The sequence below is a fragment of the Engystomops pustulosus genome, chromosome 5 (genome assembly GCF_040894005.1).
Source record: "Engystomops pustulosus chromosome 5, aEngPut4.maternal, whole genome shotgun sequence".
Lineage (NCBI taxonomy): Eukaryota > Metazoa > Chordata > Amphibia > Anura > Leptodactylidae > Engystomops > Engystomops pustulosus.
In genome coordinates, this window is record NC_092415.1 from 130,149,818 (window position 1) to 130,169,435 (window position 19,618).

Below are 19,618 nucleotides of genomic sequence, written 5' to 3' on the forward strand. Positions count from 1 at the left end.
CTCCCCCTTACCTCACAGATGTAGTTCTCTCTCTTTCTGTGCGCTGCTTTCCCCTGCAGGTCATGTGATCATGACATCATCACAGGTCCTTTCAGCCTCTGGAACTACCAGAGGCTAGGTCCTTGCAGGGGAAAGCAGCGCCTGCACTCGTTCTCATCACGATCTGTGTCCTCAGACACAGATCTTGATGAGAGAGGGAAGGAATCTCCCGGGCAGCGGGGCTGATGATCTGCTGACCCGAGGAGATTCGGGGCACTGGCCAAAAGATCCGGGGCACGAGCCCCGGATCTTTTGACCTAGCGACGCCCCTGCATGTACCTGACATGTGCTGCTGTAACATGGCTGCCTGGAGCTGTTGTATCTCTCCTAAACACACACACACATGCACACACAGGCTACAGGGGGTGTGGCCACCAGCACAAGGAAGCACATCATTGTACAGCCTCACATCATTATACAGGCTGTCAGTCAAGCACTGGGGGTGTGGCTGTGCCTCCCACTCATGAATAGAGTGGACAGCTTGAATATGCTAATGCTTCATTGGACATTTCACAGGTCATTTGCATACAGCTTTAGGACCTCATTGCTTAGGTTTACAAGGCATAAAGAGGGACAATAAAGGGATAGAGGCAATGCTCTCTAATGGCAGTTTATGAAAATATATTTAGTTTAGGGGGGTTATTTTGCATGACGGGTTCTCTTTAAAAGGATCGGATGCCCCGGGTAAGCTCCCTCAGGGGGACTGTGTATCCCCTTGCATGCCACGGTCATGCTTTTAAGGGGTTTACACTTGAAATTGGAGGCAGGCTACAGCTCCTTGCTTTTCCCTGTGTGAAGGGGGGATCACGTGAAGCTGCACTGTGTAGCTAGCAGGAGAACCTTGTGTATGAGCAGTTTTGTAAGTTCAGAAGTGTCCTGCAAATAATAATCCACTTCCATCCAGCCTATTATTTTGCAGAACGTTAAGTCAATCTCTGCATGTTTGCCATCTATCCCAGTCTATGATTCTCCATACCTTTCTATGTCTCTTTGCGAGGCATGCAACATTTGGTTTGTTTTGAAAGGGGGAAGCAGATATGAATTTTTTTTTTTTAATGGAACCCAGGGATACACTTGAAATGATGGCTCATTTGTTTTTAACTGGAGTTTTTTAAATAAGCAGTATATGATACAGTAGAAATATTTAAAAATAGTTCCAGTTAAAATTCTTATTTTAAACCTTGATGTTCTATTAGAAAAAAGGCAGTTTTATACAGTATCATTTCAATGCATGTAAATAAATATTAGGACATGTAGCATAATGTTCCAAATTGACAATGTTACAAAAAATAAACTATAATAAATTAGTAAAAATAACCTAATATGTACATCATTGTAACCACGTAAAAGTGAAGAAAAAAAAGTTTTTTTTTTTACATATAGATTGAAGGAGAAAAAGGAAATAAAGTCTAAACTTGTATTAGCAGGCATCCAGAAGGTGGACAAGGGCAAGATTCTATTATAGGCTGGTGCAGAAAATAGAATATGATTAAAGTTAGCAAAAGAGTTGATTATTTTTAAGCAGTAAAGCACTAAAGAGGCAGAGGTTAGTAAGGTGTAACTCAGTAGCATAGGTTTTCAGAGGACTTAAGAAAAGGGATGGAGCTCTGCTCTTACCCCATTACTCTGAGTAGTTTGAATAATTTGCTCACTCGTGGAGGAGCAGGTGCTGAAGCGATCTGAGTTCTTGATGTGTATGTGATGTCTTGAACCCTTGCGTTGCAGGAAATCACTGTCCCTGGGTAAAACACCAGAACCTGGGATTCTAGCAGGATTTACTTGTACTGTGCTCCAAAAAGAGCCTTTATGAAGAGGGCTCCTGGGTATAGAAGCTTCCTTGCCAAAAGACAATGGAAAATTAGATGAAACATGAGCGTTGAGAGATGTTTTAGCACTGATAACTGGCTTCTACAATTCAAAGCAATGGCTCTATTGGTTCTATTTCAATTAAATTTGCTAAACCACCATTCAACTTATAGGCTGGATTCAAATGTATGCTGGTAATGTGCTATGCAGCAAAACCACACACATATTACAGCTATTTCCTCTGGTTTACTGGCCACATGATTTCACCAACCAGCCAATAAATACATCAAGTCTCTACAACAATGTTCAATGAACTCATACAGTATTCCCATTCAGCCAACTACCAGTGTGTATAAACCCAGCTTTACTTTGAATAATAAATATTTTATTATACACAATTTTTATGTCCTCAGTATTGGAACATTATTGGATGTGGTGTCATTGACAACAATGACATTACCAACATACCTGAGGATTTGTCTGTCTCTGACATAACAGAAGTAGATACAAGAAGTGGAGAATAATGTCTGACTGGTTGTGGTATACGAGATGGTCTCATTCTGCTAGATATACCAAGCCCGGTTGGATTTGTAGAAACAGTAGAATTGTTCCCACTGCAGAGATTGTTTCCATCAGAATGGTTATTGTGGTATTCAGCTGGAGATGCCAAGGCTAATTAAAAGAAAAAAACACAACATGAAATTAATACTTAAAAAAAACAACTAAAATTTCAATTTTACAGACAATATTAACATATTTAGAGCACTTACTCCCCTACCCTTTCTCTGTCCCTTATTTAGCTTACCCTCTATGTATATTTCCCTGTATTGTACCCTTAATAAATCCCCTATAACAGTGATGGCGAACCTTTTAGCGATCGAGTGCCCAAACTGCAAGCCAAAACCCACTTATCTACCGCAAAGTGCCAACATGGTAATTTAGAACAATATTACCTACATAAGGGCCAAATAATACTGCCGCATGTTTACCACCACTATTAGTATGCATAACACAGACATATACAGTGCACACATATATACAATATGCATAACACAGACATACAGTGCACACATATACAGTATGCATAACACAGACATACAGTACACACATATATACAGTATGCATAACACATACAGTACACACATATATACAGTATGCATAACACAGACCTATACAGTGCGCACATATATACAGTATGCATAACACAGACATATACAGTGCACACATATATACAGTATGCATAACACAGACATATACAGTACACACATATATACAGTATGCATAACACAGACATATACAGTGCACACATATATACAGTATGCATAACACAGACATATACAGTGCACACATATATACAGTATGCATAACACAGACATATACAGTGCACACATATATACAGTATGCATAACACAGACATATACAGTGCACACATATATACAGTATGCATAACACAGACATATACAGTGCACACATATATACAGTATGCATAACACAGACATATACAGTGCACACATATATACAGTATGCATAACACAGACATACAGTGCACACATATATACAGTGTGCATAACACAGACATATACAGTGCACACATATATACAGTGTGCATAACACAGACATACAGTGCGCACATATATACAGTATGCATAACACAGACATACAGTGCGCACATATATACAGTATGCATAACACAGACATATACAGTGCGCACATATATACAGTATGCATAACACAGACATACAGTGCGCACATATATACAGTATGCATAACACAGACATACAGTGCACACATATATACAGTATGCATTACACAGACATACAGTGCACACATATATACAGTATGCATTACACAGACATATACACTGCGCACATATATACAGTATGCATAACACAGACATATACAGTGCGCACATATATACAGTATGCATAACACAGACATATACAGTGCGCACATATACAGTATGCATAACACAGACATATACAGTGCGCACATATATACAGTATGCATAACACAGACATATACAGTGCGCACATATATACAGTATGCATAACACAGACATATACAGTGCACACATATACACAGTATGCATAACACAGACATACAGTGCACACATATATACAGTATGCATAACACAGACATACAGTGCACACATATATAGTATGCATAACACAGACATATACAGTGCGCACATATATACAGTATGCATAACACAGACATATACAGTGCACATATATACAGTATGCATAACACAGACATACAGTGCGCACATATACAGTATGCATAACACAGACATACAGTGCGCACATATATACAGTATGCATGACACAGACATATACAGTGCACATATATATAGTATGCATAACACAGACATATACAGTGCACATATATACAGTATGCATAACACAGACATACAGTGCACACATATATACAGTATGCATAACACAGACATATACAGTACACACATATATACATTATGCATAACACAGACATATACAGTGCGCACATATATACAGTATGCATAACACAGACATATACAGTGTACACATATATACAGTATGCATAACACAGACATACAGTACACACATATATACAGTATGCATAACACAGACATATACAGTGCACACATATATACAGTATGCATAACACAGACATACAGTACACACATATATACAGTATGCATAACACAGACATATACAGTGCACACATATATACAGTATGCATAACACAGACATATACAGTGCACACATATATACAGTATGCATAACACAGACATATACAGTGCACACATATATACAGTATGCATAACACAGACATATACAGTGCACACATATATACAGTATGCATAACACAGACATACAGTGCACACATATATACAGTGTGCATAACACAGACATATACAGTGCACACATATATACAGTGTGCATAACACAGACATACAGTGCGCACATATATACAGTATGCATAACACAGACATACAGTGCGCACATATATACAGTATGCATAACACAGACATATACAGTGCGCACATATATACAGTATGCATAACACAGACATACAGTGCGCACATATATACAGTATGCATAACACAGACATACAGTGCACACATATATACAGTATGCATTACACAGACATACAGTGCACACATATATACAGTATGCATTACACAGACATATACACTGCGCACATATATACAGTATGCATAACACAGACATATACAGTGCGCACATATATACAGTATTCATAACACAGACATATACAGTGCGCACATATACAGTATGCATAACACAGACATACAGTGCACACATATATACAGTATGCATAACACAGACATACAGTGCACACATATATAGTATGCATAACACAGACATATACAGTGCACACATATACAGTATGCATAACACAGACATATACAGTGCGCACATATATACAGTATGCATAACACAGACATATACAGTGCACATATATACAGTATGCATAACACAGACATACAGTGCGCACATATATACAGTATGCATGACACAGACATATACAGTGCACATATATATAGTATGCATAACACAGACATATACAGTGCACATATATACAGTATGCATAACACAGACATACAGTGCACACATATATACAGTATGCATAACACAGACATATACAGTACACACATATATACATTATGCATAACACAGACATATACAGTGCGCACATATATACAGTATGCATAACACAGACATATACAGTGTACACATATATACAGTATGCATAACACAGACATACAGTACACACATATATACAGTATGCATAACACAGACATATACAGTGCACACATATATGCAGTAGGCATAACACAGACATATACAGTGCACACATATATACAGTATGCATGACACATGTATATACACATATACACACTAATATGCACAGCACAGATACAGACACACACATATACTTATATACACATAACACAGACATAAACACACACACACACATGTGCATAAAAAAGACATATTATATATCTGTGTTATGCATATGTGTGTAAATGTCACATATACACACACATATATGCATTGCACAGGTATATATGTATGTGAACTGTATAAACAAATTTTAGACACTGTACAACTTACAGTTATCTATGAGGAAGGCACACAGCAGCCTCTGGATGTTCCGGGTCATCCCCCTCCCCCTCTCTCTCTGTCCCGGCTCCACTTTAGGTCTCCTGGTAGGAGGGGGAGGTATAAGCTTCACCCCTCTGCTTCCTGCTCCCAGCGCTGCACTGGGAACTTCTTATAGAGCAGCGACTCCTCTGACAGGAGCACAGACATTATCCTGCACCGGGCTGTGGGTTGCATCTGAGGGGCCCGCAGGTCCTCAGTGTAGAAGAACCGCATCTACCCCCTGCAGTGTGACCTGTCTGCTCTGTATCTGAGCGCAAGGAGCAGATGCTGTTCTTCTAAACTGAGGACCTGCGGGCCTCTGCAAACGGTGGAGGATGATGGCATGTGTGCCAGCAGAGAGGGCTCTGCGTGCCCTGTCTGGCACGCGTGCCATAGGTTCGCCACCACTGCCCTATAAAGATCCATTGAATATTGTTGTTCATTTAATATTAACTGGCACCCCAAAACCAAGCAGATTTTACAAATATGTAGATAGATATGATAGAATATATATAGATAGGAGATAGAAAGATATTAGATAGATGATAGATATGAGTAGATAATAGATAGACAGATTTGGGATAAATAGATATGATAAAAATAGAAACATATTAGATGGATATGAGATAGATATTAGATAGATAGCTATGGTGTGTCATTGGTCAGCAGCGTATGCTTGTAATAAGGTGACAAGAGGCAGGTCCCGCCCCTCCTTCTTGCTGATTGTAGTTTTTTTGAGAGCTGGAAACAATGGTTGCTATGGGCCAAAAAAGGTACTAAATGAGGACCGAGCGGCAAAATACTTTGAAGAATGTTTCCCAGGGACACCTGGAGCAGAATTATGGTTTATAGTTTTATTTTTTTTTGCTCAGAATGACGGTTACACTTTAAGCAAGCCTGGAGGTAAAGACATTGCGTTTGGTTTTGTAGCTAGAGAAGGAAAAGTTACTGTGTTAGCTAGAGCCAAGACGGGTAGGTCTGTTAAGTTTTACAGTTTCGAAAAAAAAAAATCACTAAATTTATCTAATATCTTCTGTGGATCATGGATTTCTATGTCTATTCTGATCTAGGATTTTTTAAATTTTTTGTTTACTTTCTATTTATTAATTTTATAAATGCACCAATTTACAAGATTTTAAATCTAGACCGAATGTAGTTGTTGATGTATTTACATTAATAATTTAACCCCTTAAGGACGCAGGGTTTTTCCGCTCATTTCTCGCTCTCCAACTTCAAAAATCCATAACTTTTTCATTTTTACGTGTACAGACCTGTGTGAGGGCTTATTTTGTGCGTAAAAATTTTACTTTCCCGTAATGTTATTTATTTTAACATGCCGTGTACTGTGAAGCTGAAAAAAATTTCCAAATGTGGAAAAATTGAAATGTGGGCTCAGTGTTTACGACTTTCACTCTTTGCTCCCAATAACACGCCTACTTTATTCTTTGGTTCGGTGCGATCGTGGTGATACCAAATTTATATAGGTTTTATTGTGTTTTAATACATTTTCAAAAATTAAACAAATGTGTACAAAAAATAAAAAAAAATGTTTGTCATCTTCTGAAGCTAATAACTTTTTCATACTTTGGCGCACGGAGATGTGCGAGGTGTCATTTTTTTGCGAAACGAGACAACGTTTTTATTGCTACCATTTTGAGGTCTGTGTGACATTTTGATCATTTTTTATTTCATTTTTTATGTGATATAACTATTAACTTAAGGCCAACTTGGTTAGGGAGTTTAATGGCGTTTCATATTTTTGGGTTCATATGTATGGTTTATGTGTTTTTATATGAATTGAATCAGACTAAAGAATGGTTTTAATGGCAGCTATTGTCCCCGTTGATCTTGGTTCTTCTATGCAATTAAAGGAGGGGTTGCTAATACAATCTTCACTTTAGGTCTTGAATAAATACCTTTCTTTTAGCTAGTGTTACTTTGTGGCAACCTTATCCTCCTCATCTTTCTGCTTTCTAAAACCTAAAAGGGGTTGGCCACTCTCCTACAGAGTTGCCTTAATAATAATCCCTGAATATTCATCAAACTCTTCAACAGTCCTTTAATTATTTTTGTAGTGTGCGCAGACTCTCTGTAATTCTTTGTTTAAATATCTGAGCTCTGATGAATAGGAGGAGCTTTAGCAGGAGAGTTATGACTCTCTCCCAGTCTCTGCCAATGAGAACAGAGAGGGAAAAGAGAGATACTTAGTGAGATGCCCTAAGGACAACCTAGCACAACGAGAGAGAGAGGAAGCTGTGTATAGGGGGAGAGGATGAATCAAGGGAGGCAAAGTGATACATAAAAAAAAACAGACATAGACACGTCTAACGATTTATTGAAAAGTGGCCAATCCCTTTAACACTGACAAAGGGAACTCATAATCTTTCCACCGCCCACTCCATCTTTCCCACCGGACATAGCTAACACAATTAACGGCTTTACACTCTTTCTGTTCCCAAAAGTCCACTACATTGGAGAGTTGTTTGACTATGCCTTATACATTAAGGCCTACATCCAGACCTCCACTACAGTTTGCTTCCTCCACCTCAAAAACATCTCTCATATCTAATTCTTCCTCAACCCTGCTTGAGTCCTCCTGCATGAGATACTTTAACATTATTCTCTGTGATGTGTAATTCAGCAGTTCTCAATCTGTGGGTCGCGTCCCCTTCTCACAGTCTCCTAAGACCATCTGACATGTGTTTTCTAATGGTCTTGGTAACCAACACACTGTAGGGCACTGTTCTAGATCAACTGGCCCTCCTTCGTAGCGATGTATGGTGCACGGCGCCGTATTCCAGAGAAAGATGGGATATGTCCTATCTTTTTCCTGACTGCGGGATGGTATGGTGCCACACGTGTGTGCCACTGTATCACCCCCGTACTGAGCAGTGTGCCCATTACCGTCTATGGGGGGCGTATATACGTTGCTCCGCGCAGCTCACCCATGCTACCGTCCCCGCGGTTCCTCTTCTTTCTTCTCTCTGCTGTAACAGCCGGCAGAGGTGCGTCCACATTATGACGTAATCAGGGGCGACACCGCAGCATCATAGTATAGTATAGTACATAGTATAAAGTACATATGTGTATATGAATATATGTGTATCAAATGTGCATATAAATTAAAAGGGAAACAATCCAGAAATATAAACATAACACAACATTACACATATCTTACATGTTTCTTTAAAATACTTTTTGGAATCTTGTTTAAATGTTTTTTTACAGCTACATAGCATTGGCAACCTTTCTGTTGTAAAGGTAATCATACAGCGTTTTTCATTGTATAATGTTTGTTCAGGGATGCTAAATGCTCTTCAGTGAGAGCCTCCCTGTAGTGTCCCTGCCCCACCACTTCACAATGTAAATCGTTATTTGCTTCTATCTCTGTCTTTTGTGTAGTAAAGCTGCTGCTCTCACAGATGCCAGAAGCTGAATGCTACCTTGCCCGGTTACTCCGCCTACGTTCCCTGTGGCCCGTATTGGAGCCTGTTGATTATAAGCCTAACCAACTTCTCCCTTTGCATAGGCTGGCCAGACAGGTTTGGTCTCATGCTAAGAAACTATCTGCTGCCCTGGGAAGCCTTTTTCATATTAACCTCTGGTCCGACCCAGGGTTGCTTTACTTTTCAGATTTGCAAGATGGTTCATACTGGACTGCCACGGGCCTAGTTGAGATTTCGCGGCTTCTTGGGGAGGATGGAGAGGCTCTCTCTGTGGAGGCAATTAGATCCCCTTTTGTTGTTCTGGATAGGGAAGTCTAAAGTTGCCTTCAGCTAAGGCATGCTTTTCTGGCTCAGTTCCCTCCGACAAAGACTGCTTTCTCCTCATTCCCACTTATTGGAATTCTACACTCTCAGGGTCCTAGAGGCCCTATCTGTACCCACCTCCTCTCTGAGCTGCTGGAGGGTCTCCCTCTGCCAGTCAGAGCCCAATGGGAGGCTTTCATTCCCTCACTTCATCAGATGAAGACTGGAGGGAAGCCCAGGAGTTTCACATCTCGGTCTCACCAGCAGCCAATAATAAACTAATTCAGTAGTTCATCATCCAGCAATGCTATATCACTCCAGTCAGACTGTTCCATATGCATAGATTGCCGAACTCCAGATGTCACAGATGTCATGTGGACCGAACGATTTCATAGAGGTAATATGGACTTGCAATTACATAGCCGTATTCTGGAGAGAAGTAGTTTCTCTGCTATATGATATCCTGAAAAAATATCCTGAATAAACCGGTCCCTACCTCACCGGCCCTATGCCTATTGGGAGGATGACTGGTCCCATTATGAAGCAATTTTTTTTTAAGGAAGCGTCGTTTTTGGCCCGTAAGGCCATTGCCATACGCTGGATGGCTGATTGCTCTCCATACATACTACAGTTGTAACTGGGTGCGGGCACCCTTCCTGCACTCCTCTGTGCACTGTCGACAGGATGGATTCCTTAATCTCCAGATGTAGGGTGGTTACCTTGTTGCCTAACCATTGTTACTACCTTTTCTTTAACTTTATTTCTCTCTTGACACCACTCGACCAGGTTGGTTACTGTTCTATGTATGTGTTGGGGAGGTTACAGATGTTATCACGCATGACAAATCATTGTGTAAAGATATATGTTGTTATATCTGATGTACCTCAGCTAATGCTCCTTTGATCAGTGGTTCCAAGTGTTACTACAAGATATTTGTGGATGCAAATATATGTTTACTCAACATATATTTTAAGGTTTTGCAGCAACATGCAGGTATATGGAAGGAGGGGGGAATCAGAACTCAGCAGGTACAGGACTCTGAGCCCGAGTCTAGCAACATTTTCCATTCTGGCATATAGACTAGGTTTCAAGTGGCGTCACATTGCAATAAGATTGGTCAACAATCTTCCCTGTATGAAAACTAATATTAGGGGCAAATGTGTGATCAAATATGTGTATGCAATGGAAATGTATTTTTAATAGATATTAATACATTTTAACCACAGTGCCAAGAAATGCATCTTGTTTCTTTTTCTTACCATTAAGGAAGTTAAGCTGGTTATCCAATATTTTGTTTATTTCTTTAATCCATAACTGTCTTACAGCAGGAGACGTGGAATTCATAAGATATATTTCAGAAGATTCTCCAGATCTTGACAACAGTGCAAACTTGCATGGATCACTTTCAATGCATTCTTCTAAACCAAGGCAACTAACCTATAACGCAATTATTTAAGCAGAGGTTGGTTACCATAGCTCATTTGTTAGGCTGCATTCACATGACCAAATGACATACGTGAACCCTAGATGGAAATGGCCATATGTACGATCTTTCCCCGTGTGTACTGCCTGTATGCCGTGCATTTCTATGGAGAGGTCATCCCTCCTCCTCTCCATGCCACCGGACGTATGCCCGCACAGCTATGGCCCGGCGGGGATACACTCGTGTAAATCTAGCCTTACTGCAGTATCTCTATTGACAGTATAACATAATTATTAACTTTTATACGTAAACAGAATAATGCTTAGGATCAATGATTAAAGTTACAGCTAAGATTGTGATATTTATACACAGATGTCACTCCTGACTAACTTAAACAGTAAATATCTTTAGTGATATGACACCTACAAATACAATCCTGGTTTGACATTGAAGAGGAGACTTAAATGGAACCTGTCACCATATTTGCACATATACAGCCAGTGACAGGTTCCTATAGAGCTCTGTTCACTGACTGACGCCCTTCTTTTAGCTAAACATAGTTTCGCTTACATCCACAAAAATCAAACTTTATCTTTTAATACCTGGCATCAAAAGGGGAAGTGTCCTGTTTGGCCGTCCCCTTCCATCTACTCCTCCCCAAGCCTTTTACTTCCTTACTGGTCACAGTTCATGTCATGTGACCAGAGTGACATCATCTCAGGTCCTTTAGGCTCTTAATAATAGCAAACTGAACCTCATGCATTTATCTGACCACATGAAGTCACAGCAGCCTCCATGGACTTCTACTCCTTTCCATCCTCCATGGAGGCTGATGTGCTTTCATGTCATCACATACATGGTGAACAGTTTGCTATTCTTAGACGGCTGAAGGACCTGAGATTATGTCACTGGCCACATGTCATGACACTGTACAATATTTCCCATCTGTACATAGAGGTTTATACGTTTATACGTTATAGTTGAATATTAGCAGATAGTCCATACGTACAAGGAGGCAGGGCAGGGATTTGAAGAGACACAGTTCTGTCAGTCAGAATAATGGGGCGTGGTTCACTGGTATCTCTGAATCTTCTCCTCTCTCAGGCTGCCAGAGATGAGTCATTAAAGCTAATTTGCATATCAGAAAAATGGGCGTAATTAAGGTACAGGGTCTCACTGGTAGCTAATTTTAGGTGATACATGGAGGACTTGTTACCCTTTATCATCAGACATTGTTATTCGGGAGTGGGGGGGGGGGGCAAAATCTGGTGACAGGTCCTCTGTAACCTTCACATTTTACCCTTAGATTTCATTGTAAAATTCATGATTGGGCACCACTGTAATTCAAGTTATTTTTGCCTTTGTGTCTCAATGAAAGTCTATGGTGACAATACAGTATATGTATTTTAACCCCTTCCCGACATGTGACGTAATACTACGTCACATGCTGGGTGCGGGTGCATGGAGAGGGCTCACAGGCTGAGCCCTCTCCATAGCCGTTAAGTCTTTGCTACATATTGCAGCAAAGGCTTAGCAGCAACACCCGGGATCGGTGCCAGCACCGAACGCGGGTGTTTTCCCGCTGATCCCCACCGGCGGCTTCAAAAAGATGGCGGAGCGCATGCCGAGGATCGACGCTCCCAATGATGTCATCAGGGAGCGGCGATCCATCGCCATAGCAGCCTCGGGTCTTCTGAAGACCCGAGGCTACTTCGGGTTAACCTATTCATTACAATGTGCTATCAGCACATTGTAATGAATGAGGAGCAAGATCCCCCATATACTGCCATACTGTAGTATGGCAGTATATGATAGGATTGTCATTTGGGGCATACAGTGAAATTCGTAAAATCCAAGCCAACAATAATACGACACAAATGCATGTTTTTATCAATTTCACTGCATTTGGAATTTTTTTCCCGCTTCCCAGTACACGGAATGTAATATTAAATAGCACCATTTTGAAGTGTAATTTGTTATGCAGAAAATAAGCCATAAGACAGCTCTGTACGTGGAAAAAAGAAAAGTTACAGATTTTTGAAGGTGGGGAGTGAAAAATGAAAACGCAAAAATGAAAAAGGGCTGGGGCGGGAAGGGGTTAAGAAACAAAAGAAAGTCCCCAATATACGATATGATCCCATCTGAATGAGAGTCGTGCAGGAAATGACAAAAGCGGGCCGTTTGCTAAAGGGCGCAGATCCGAATTAGTTGCTGACTTTCAGTGTTTTTGTAATTCATAATTTATTGAAAATTGGAATTAAAATAAAACAGATATCATATGAAGTAGTTAATATAAAAAAGGTAATAAAAAACAGATGCGGACAATGCGTTTTGCACACATTAACCAGGTCAGGTCTATACTAATGCTACTTGTCTTCCTCCTTTTAAATACAATACACAGAATTGTTTAATTTGACTTAGGAAATAATTATCACATATGGATATTACTGCAATTCTCTTAATATACATTCACATAGGGGTTATATTTCTTAATATTATTATTTGGCGGTGTATTCTCTCGTGCTAAAAATTTGTAAGATACAGACCTTATTCTGCAGATGAAACGCATACTATAGAGAACAGATAGAACACTACTAAAACTATAGTGGCTGGTATGGGTCAATATTAGGAGAATGGGTTGCAGAGGATATTTCATGTTCTGCTTTCTTTGGTAAGTAAATAGAATACAGCTACGGTAGCTAGTAGGGTCAGAGTGTTAAAGTTTGTACATCCAATAAACTTCTCTTCTGATAGCGGTTATGTATGTCTTCCGGGATATAATCTATGAGGATGACAGTAAAAAGTTTCTCTTTTTTGATGTTTGAATAAGTAATGTTTAGATAGTCCAGGACTGATATAGCCCTTTTTTATATATTACCGCAATGTCCAGTAAAGCGGTCATGCAGCATCTGTGTGGTCCTACCCACATACTGCAGACCACACTGACATTCAATAAGATATGTAAGAGAATTTGATTGGAATGTCGTCATGGATTTGAAAGGAAAAACTTCTTGTGTAATAAAAGATTTAAAATGACTTGCACCATTTTTAATATTTAAACAGCATAAATAAAGTTTATGCCCAACTTTTTAAGTTTTGGGGTAGTTTTCCAGATGTTTGTTCATTATATTTCTTAGAAGTTAGTTCTTTATGGTGTTTAATCTGGCTGGAAGCCAATATGTTTCTCAGAGTGGATGCCCTTCTGTATATTACAGTAGGTTTCTTCCGGATAAGGGTTTTTAGAATTTAGCCCTTTTCTAAAAGATATAGATATTTTTTAAAAACTTTTTCAAATCTCTATAGTCTATCTGCATAGATTATATATCCTGAAGATATACATACGAGCTACCAAACACTTTGCAGAAGAGAAGAAGTTTATTGGATGTACAAACTGCATACTTTAAGCCCCGATGGCTCAAACGAGGTATCTGAGGCTGTGATCTAAACTCTCTTTCTGATGATGTGAATCACTCTTCACTTAACACTCTGATCCTACTAGCCACCGTAGCAATATTCTATTTAGTTACCAAAGAAGCGGAACAGGACATATCCTCTGCAACCTGTTCTTCTAATATTGACCCCTATCGGCCACCATAGTTTTAGTAGCCTTCCACATGTTCACTATAGTATGCGAACTCCTATGTGAATTTATATTAAGAGAATTAAAAACATTGATGTGTGATAATTATTTCCGGAATCAAATTAAACACTTCTGTGTAATGTATTTAAAGAGAACCCGTCAGGCAAATTAACTCCGTAAACCAAATATATTTTTATAAACTGCCATGAGAAAGCATTGTCTCTATCCCTTCATTGTCCCTCTACATGCCTGTAAACTTAAGCAATGAGGTCCTAAAGCTGTATGCAAATGACCTGTGAGATGTTCAATGAGTCATTAGCATATTCAAGCTGTCCAGCTTATTCATGAGTGGGAGGCACAGCCACAACCCCCAGTGCTTGACTGACAGCCTGTATAATGGTGTGAGGTATAATGGCGTAATGGCTCCACCATGTGCTTCCTGGTGCTGGCACCCCCTGCTTCTCTGTGTGTGTATAGGAGAGATAAAACAGCTCCAGGCAGCCATGTTATATAGCAGAACATGTCAGGTACTTGTGTAGCTGATGTCTGTGTCTCACACATATGTTTTAGGAGGGAGAGCATGACAGCAGATAAAGCACAGACACTAGCAATCCTTTACTATACATTACACACAGACATGATTAGTGGGAGGAGAGGGGAGAGGTAACAGGAGTTACATTACTGCCTCTGACCATGTGACCAGCCTCATTTACATAATTCATTATAAAATCATATTTTCTTTATTATGTATGAACTGACTAGATAAAGGCTGGGGATGGATCCTTGTGAGCTGCTCCAACAGGTATTGGTGACAGGACTAATGATATTACCTTTTTTAAATTACCTACTTTATATGATATCTGTTTTGTTATTTTAATACCAGTTTTTTAATAAATTATGAATTATAAAGACACAGAAAGTCAGCAACTTATTCGGCTCTGTGCCCTATAGCAAACATCCCCTTTTTTGTTATCTCCTGTACGGCTCTCATTTGGATGGGATCAAATCATATATTGGAGACTTTCTTTTGTTTCAAAAAACTGGAGGTAACCCAACCGGAAAGGACAAGGCAGGAATCCAAAGTAAACATTCATAGTTGTGCCTGCTATGCACAACTAGCAAAGGTGAGCACAACCAAATACCCTTTGTCTATATATAGATACTCTTATCTGAACCAAGGAGCGCTCCTCTTTTTCCTATCCTTGCATGATTTTTAAGAAACAGTGAGGGCATACTGTGAAAGTAACTAAATATATCCCTTTTTATCAATTTGTGTTCATATTCTGATTAAAGTGTCTGTGTTCTAGTTTTCTGCTATTTTCTCTCTATAATAATGGGTGCTGACATCTTGCCTGAGTTTTAGTAACAATGTGTGATATTAGTTACCCAAGCTATATTGCCATATGCAGCAAAGTTCTGGACCCAACTCACTGAGGTACTGGAGAGTTTTCTAGTTTTCTCTGCGCAAATAGTTTATGTAGCTAAGTAGTAGAGGCTAGGATAGACTTTCAAATTAGGTGAATCTTATCTAATGAAAGTTATGTTTAGTATAAAAGTTTTCAAAACTAAGTCACTTTATGGTATTGCCTTCCCTTTAAGTTTTTAAAATTAACAAATGTATAGAAATCATACTTACCTTAATACTGTTTTTAAACAGAAAACTTGGTGTAGAAAATCCTCTTTTCTTATCCAAAGGTTCACTGAAAATCACTATTTGTTCAAACAGAAACACCCGTCTTTCTTTACTGTGTAGTCCTGCATTTTGGTTAGTTACAAGAAATGTATCCTGAAGTAGTAGCTTTCCTTGAGCTACAATTTTACCCTGTGTAAACCAGAAAATAAATGACAATTGGCAAAAATATTTTGTTACCAGTTCAGAAATGTCAAAGGTCCCAGGTCACCCGTTTATTTCAGAAACAAAAGGGGGGACAAATTGTTTGTTCTGTGAAATTTTTATATATTTTCTGTTAGTGTATTGTATTCAGTGTTTTATGAATTCTGTAATATACCCTATATACTTATGTATAAGCCGAGTTTTTCAGCACAAAAAATGTGCTGAAAAACGTCCCCTCGGCTTATACACGAGTCAATATACATATACTTAGACGTAAAAAATATTTAAAAAATAATAAACTTATATACTCACCCTCCGGTGGCCCCGACGTGCAGCGCTGCTCTCCCGATGTCCGCGCAGGTCCTCTTCCGGCTTCCGCGCCGTCTTCTGTCTTCTCTAACTTCGTGCTGGGCGCCGCCAATGTTTTTCTCCCAGGTGGCGCTTAGTATGACATCAGCAGCGGCGCGCCATACTAGGCGCCGTCCGGGGGAGAACAATGGCGGCGCCCAGCACGAAGTTAGAGAAGACAGAAGACAGGTGCGGATGCCAGAAGACAAGCCGCGCGGACATCGGGGGAGCAGCGCTGCACGTCGGGGCTACCGGAGGGTGAGTATATAAGTTTATTATTTTCTTTTAATGCAGGGCAGGCTGTATACTACTGGGGGCAGGGTGTAAACTACTGGGGGCAGGGTGTAAACTACTGGGGGCAGTGCAGTATTCTACTGGGGGCAGTGCAGTATTCTACTGGGGGCAGTGTAAACTACTGGGGGCAGCGCAGTATTCTACTGGGGGCAGTGCAGTATTCTACTGGGGGCAGTGCTGTATACTACTGGGGGCAGTGCTGTATACTACTGGGGGCAGTGCTGTATACTACTGGGGGCAGTGCTGTATACTACTGGGGGCAGTGCTGTATACTACTGGGGGCAGGCTGTATACTACTGGGGGCAGGCTGTATACTACTGGGGGCAGGCTGTATACTACTGGGGGCAGGCTGTATACTACTAGGGGCAGGCTGTATACTACTAGGGGCAGGCTGTATACTACTGGGGGCAGGCTGTATACTACTGGGGGCAGGCTGTATACTACTGGGGGCAGGCTGTATACTACTGGGGGCAGGCTGGCTACATACTGGGGGGGTCTGTGACCAATGCATTTCCCACCCTCGGCTTATACTCGAGTCAATAGGTTTTTCCAGTTTTTGATGGTAAAATTAGGGGTCTCGGCTTATACTCGAGTATATACGGTACATCTGAGATTAGTGCTATTTATAATAATCCAAAATGTAATTTAGTAGAGAGACTGCACCTTTATATATTGGTTTTTGCAGAAAAGAAAATACCATAACTCTGGAAAGAAAAGAATAAGGAACAAAATATGGGCATCTTTCTGTTAGTTTTAAAAGAGGGAATCATATCTAACAACGTGGTAAATATCATTTTAACTGTAACGCTTTAAGCCAAAAACAACAACAGACTTAGAAAAATAAAAACATATAGCAGTGATGGCGAACCTATGGCATGGGTGCCAGAGGTGGCACTCAGAGCCCTCATTTTAAGTACCCAGGCCATCAACATAGCAGAGAGATCACCAGACAGGACTAAGTAAAATTTGCACTTCTTTTTTTCGACTGTTTTGTTGTCCTCAAGAGGCTGATATGATTGAAAGTTGTTGTAGAACAGCTAGAAATAAATTACTACTGAAATTGCTGGCACTTTGCAATAGATAAGTAGGGTTTTGGTTATAGTTTGGGCACTCGGTCTCCAAAAGGTTCACCATCACTGCCATATAGACTTATATAAACAATATGAAATATTGTTGGAATAATAAGAATAACAACTTTACATCAAACCCTTGAAGCCGTCCAACATTCATCATGTCGTTGCACCGCTTCAGGACAACACACATGACTTCAACAGCTTTCTGATGGAAGAAAAAAAAAAGGTTTAATGTATTTTTTCTCTGCAGCCACTATTTGTAAACAAGACATCCCTTTTCAATATGACAAAGATAAACATAATAGGAATGTAAATAGAAACATAAAAGGAATATACCTTGAATTTGGTTTTCACTTATGTAAAATATGGTTAAACATTCAGAAACATTTAAAATTTAAAAAGGAAATTATAAATAAAATTTCAAATTAAAGGGGCTTGCCACTGTTAAGTTGTCAATGTGTCTTTATTGCCTGAAGATAATCCCTAAACGTTCATTATATGATTAAGCAGACCCACTAACTTTTTTACTGTGTGCAGACCTCCCATGCCTCTTTCTTTATATCTCTTTCTCCAATTGTATGTCATGAGAAAAATGTACCTTCCTGAGGATAAGTGTCCCATAATGTAGTCATATTGACCTTTAGAAATGGAGGACAGTGGTCCTTGGATACAACCACCACTGCTGGAGTGATTGCGCAAATTAACAGTTTTTGCATATGAAATGAACGGGACAGCTGTTCAAAGGTATCAAAGCCTGTGGTCGTCCAACTGTTCATTAGACCTAAGTAGTGCATGCCTGGGCACTGCTATAAGAGTACAGAGCTGCTCATATCAAAGGAGAACTTTCTTCATTCTAAGGGACAACACGACTCCCTTTATGGGAAATTATCTTCGCACAGGTACACTTTTTTAAATAACATGCAATTGAAAAAAATCTAGACTAAAGGCAGTTAAATTTAATGTGAATGCCTAGATGAGAATACCCCTTAAGTAAACTATGACGACAGATGTTATTAAAAAAATTTACCTGTGTGACGATAAATGTCCCATAAGTGATATGGGCCCTTGGAAACAAAGGACAACTGTCCATGGATATGATCGGTGCTGCTGGAGTGATTTGTTTTAACATATGAAATAGGCAGAAGATACTGTGTCATTGAGGTAGTTCGACAGGTGCCCATAGCACTTGTGTGGCCAGAGTGCAGAGGTGGTCATATCCAAGGACAATCATCTTGTTTGTAGGGGATAACAAGATAACATGGCTACATTAGGACATCTTTACTTATCTTCCACACAGTTACATTTTTGTTTAATAACATGCAAT

At 39.6% G+C, this 19,618-nt stretch overlaps 1 protein-coding gene across 3 annotated transcripts in view; it reads right to left on the minus strand.

The window, feature by feature from the left end:
• The window catches only part of TRIO (trio Rho guanine nucleotide exchange factor), a 373,142-nt gene that overhangs the window by 19,764 nt on the left and 333,760 nt on the right, over window positions 1–19,618 (minus strand). Inside the window, exons 46-50 of one of the 3 annotated variants that reach the window (XM_072153041.1) lie at window positions 18,422–18,499; window positions 16,382–16,567; window positions 11,002–11,179; window positions 2,314–2,517; window positions 1,657–1,871 (exon numbers count right to left, since the gene is read on the minus strand). In XM_072153041.1, the coding sequence (XP_072009142.1) occupies window positions 1,657–1,871; window positions 2,314–2,517; window positions 11,002–11,179; window positions 16,382–16,567; window positions 18,422–18,499 (861 nt within the window). Of the gene's footprint in view, window positions 1–1,656; window positions 1,876–2,313; window positions 2,518–11,001; window positions 11,180–16,381; window positions 16,568–18,421; window positions 18,500–19,618 lie in introns of those variants that run through there. The other 2 variants (XM_072153042.1, XM_072153043.1) reach the window with 2 other exon arrangements.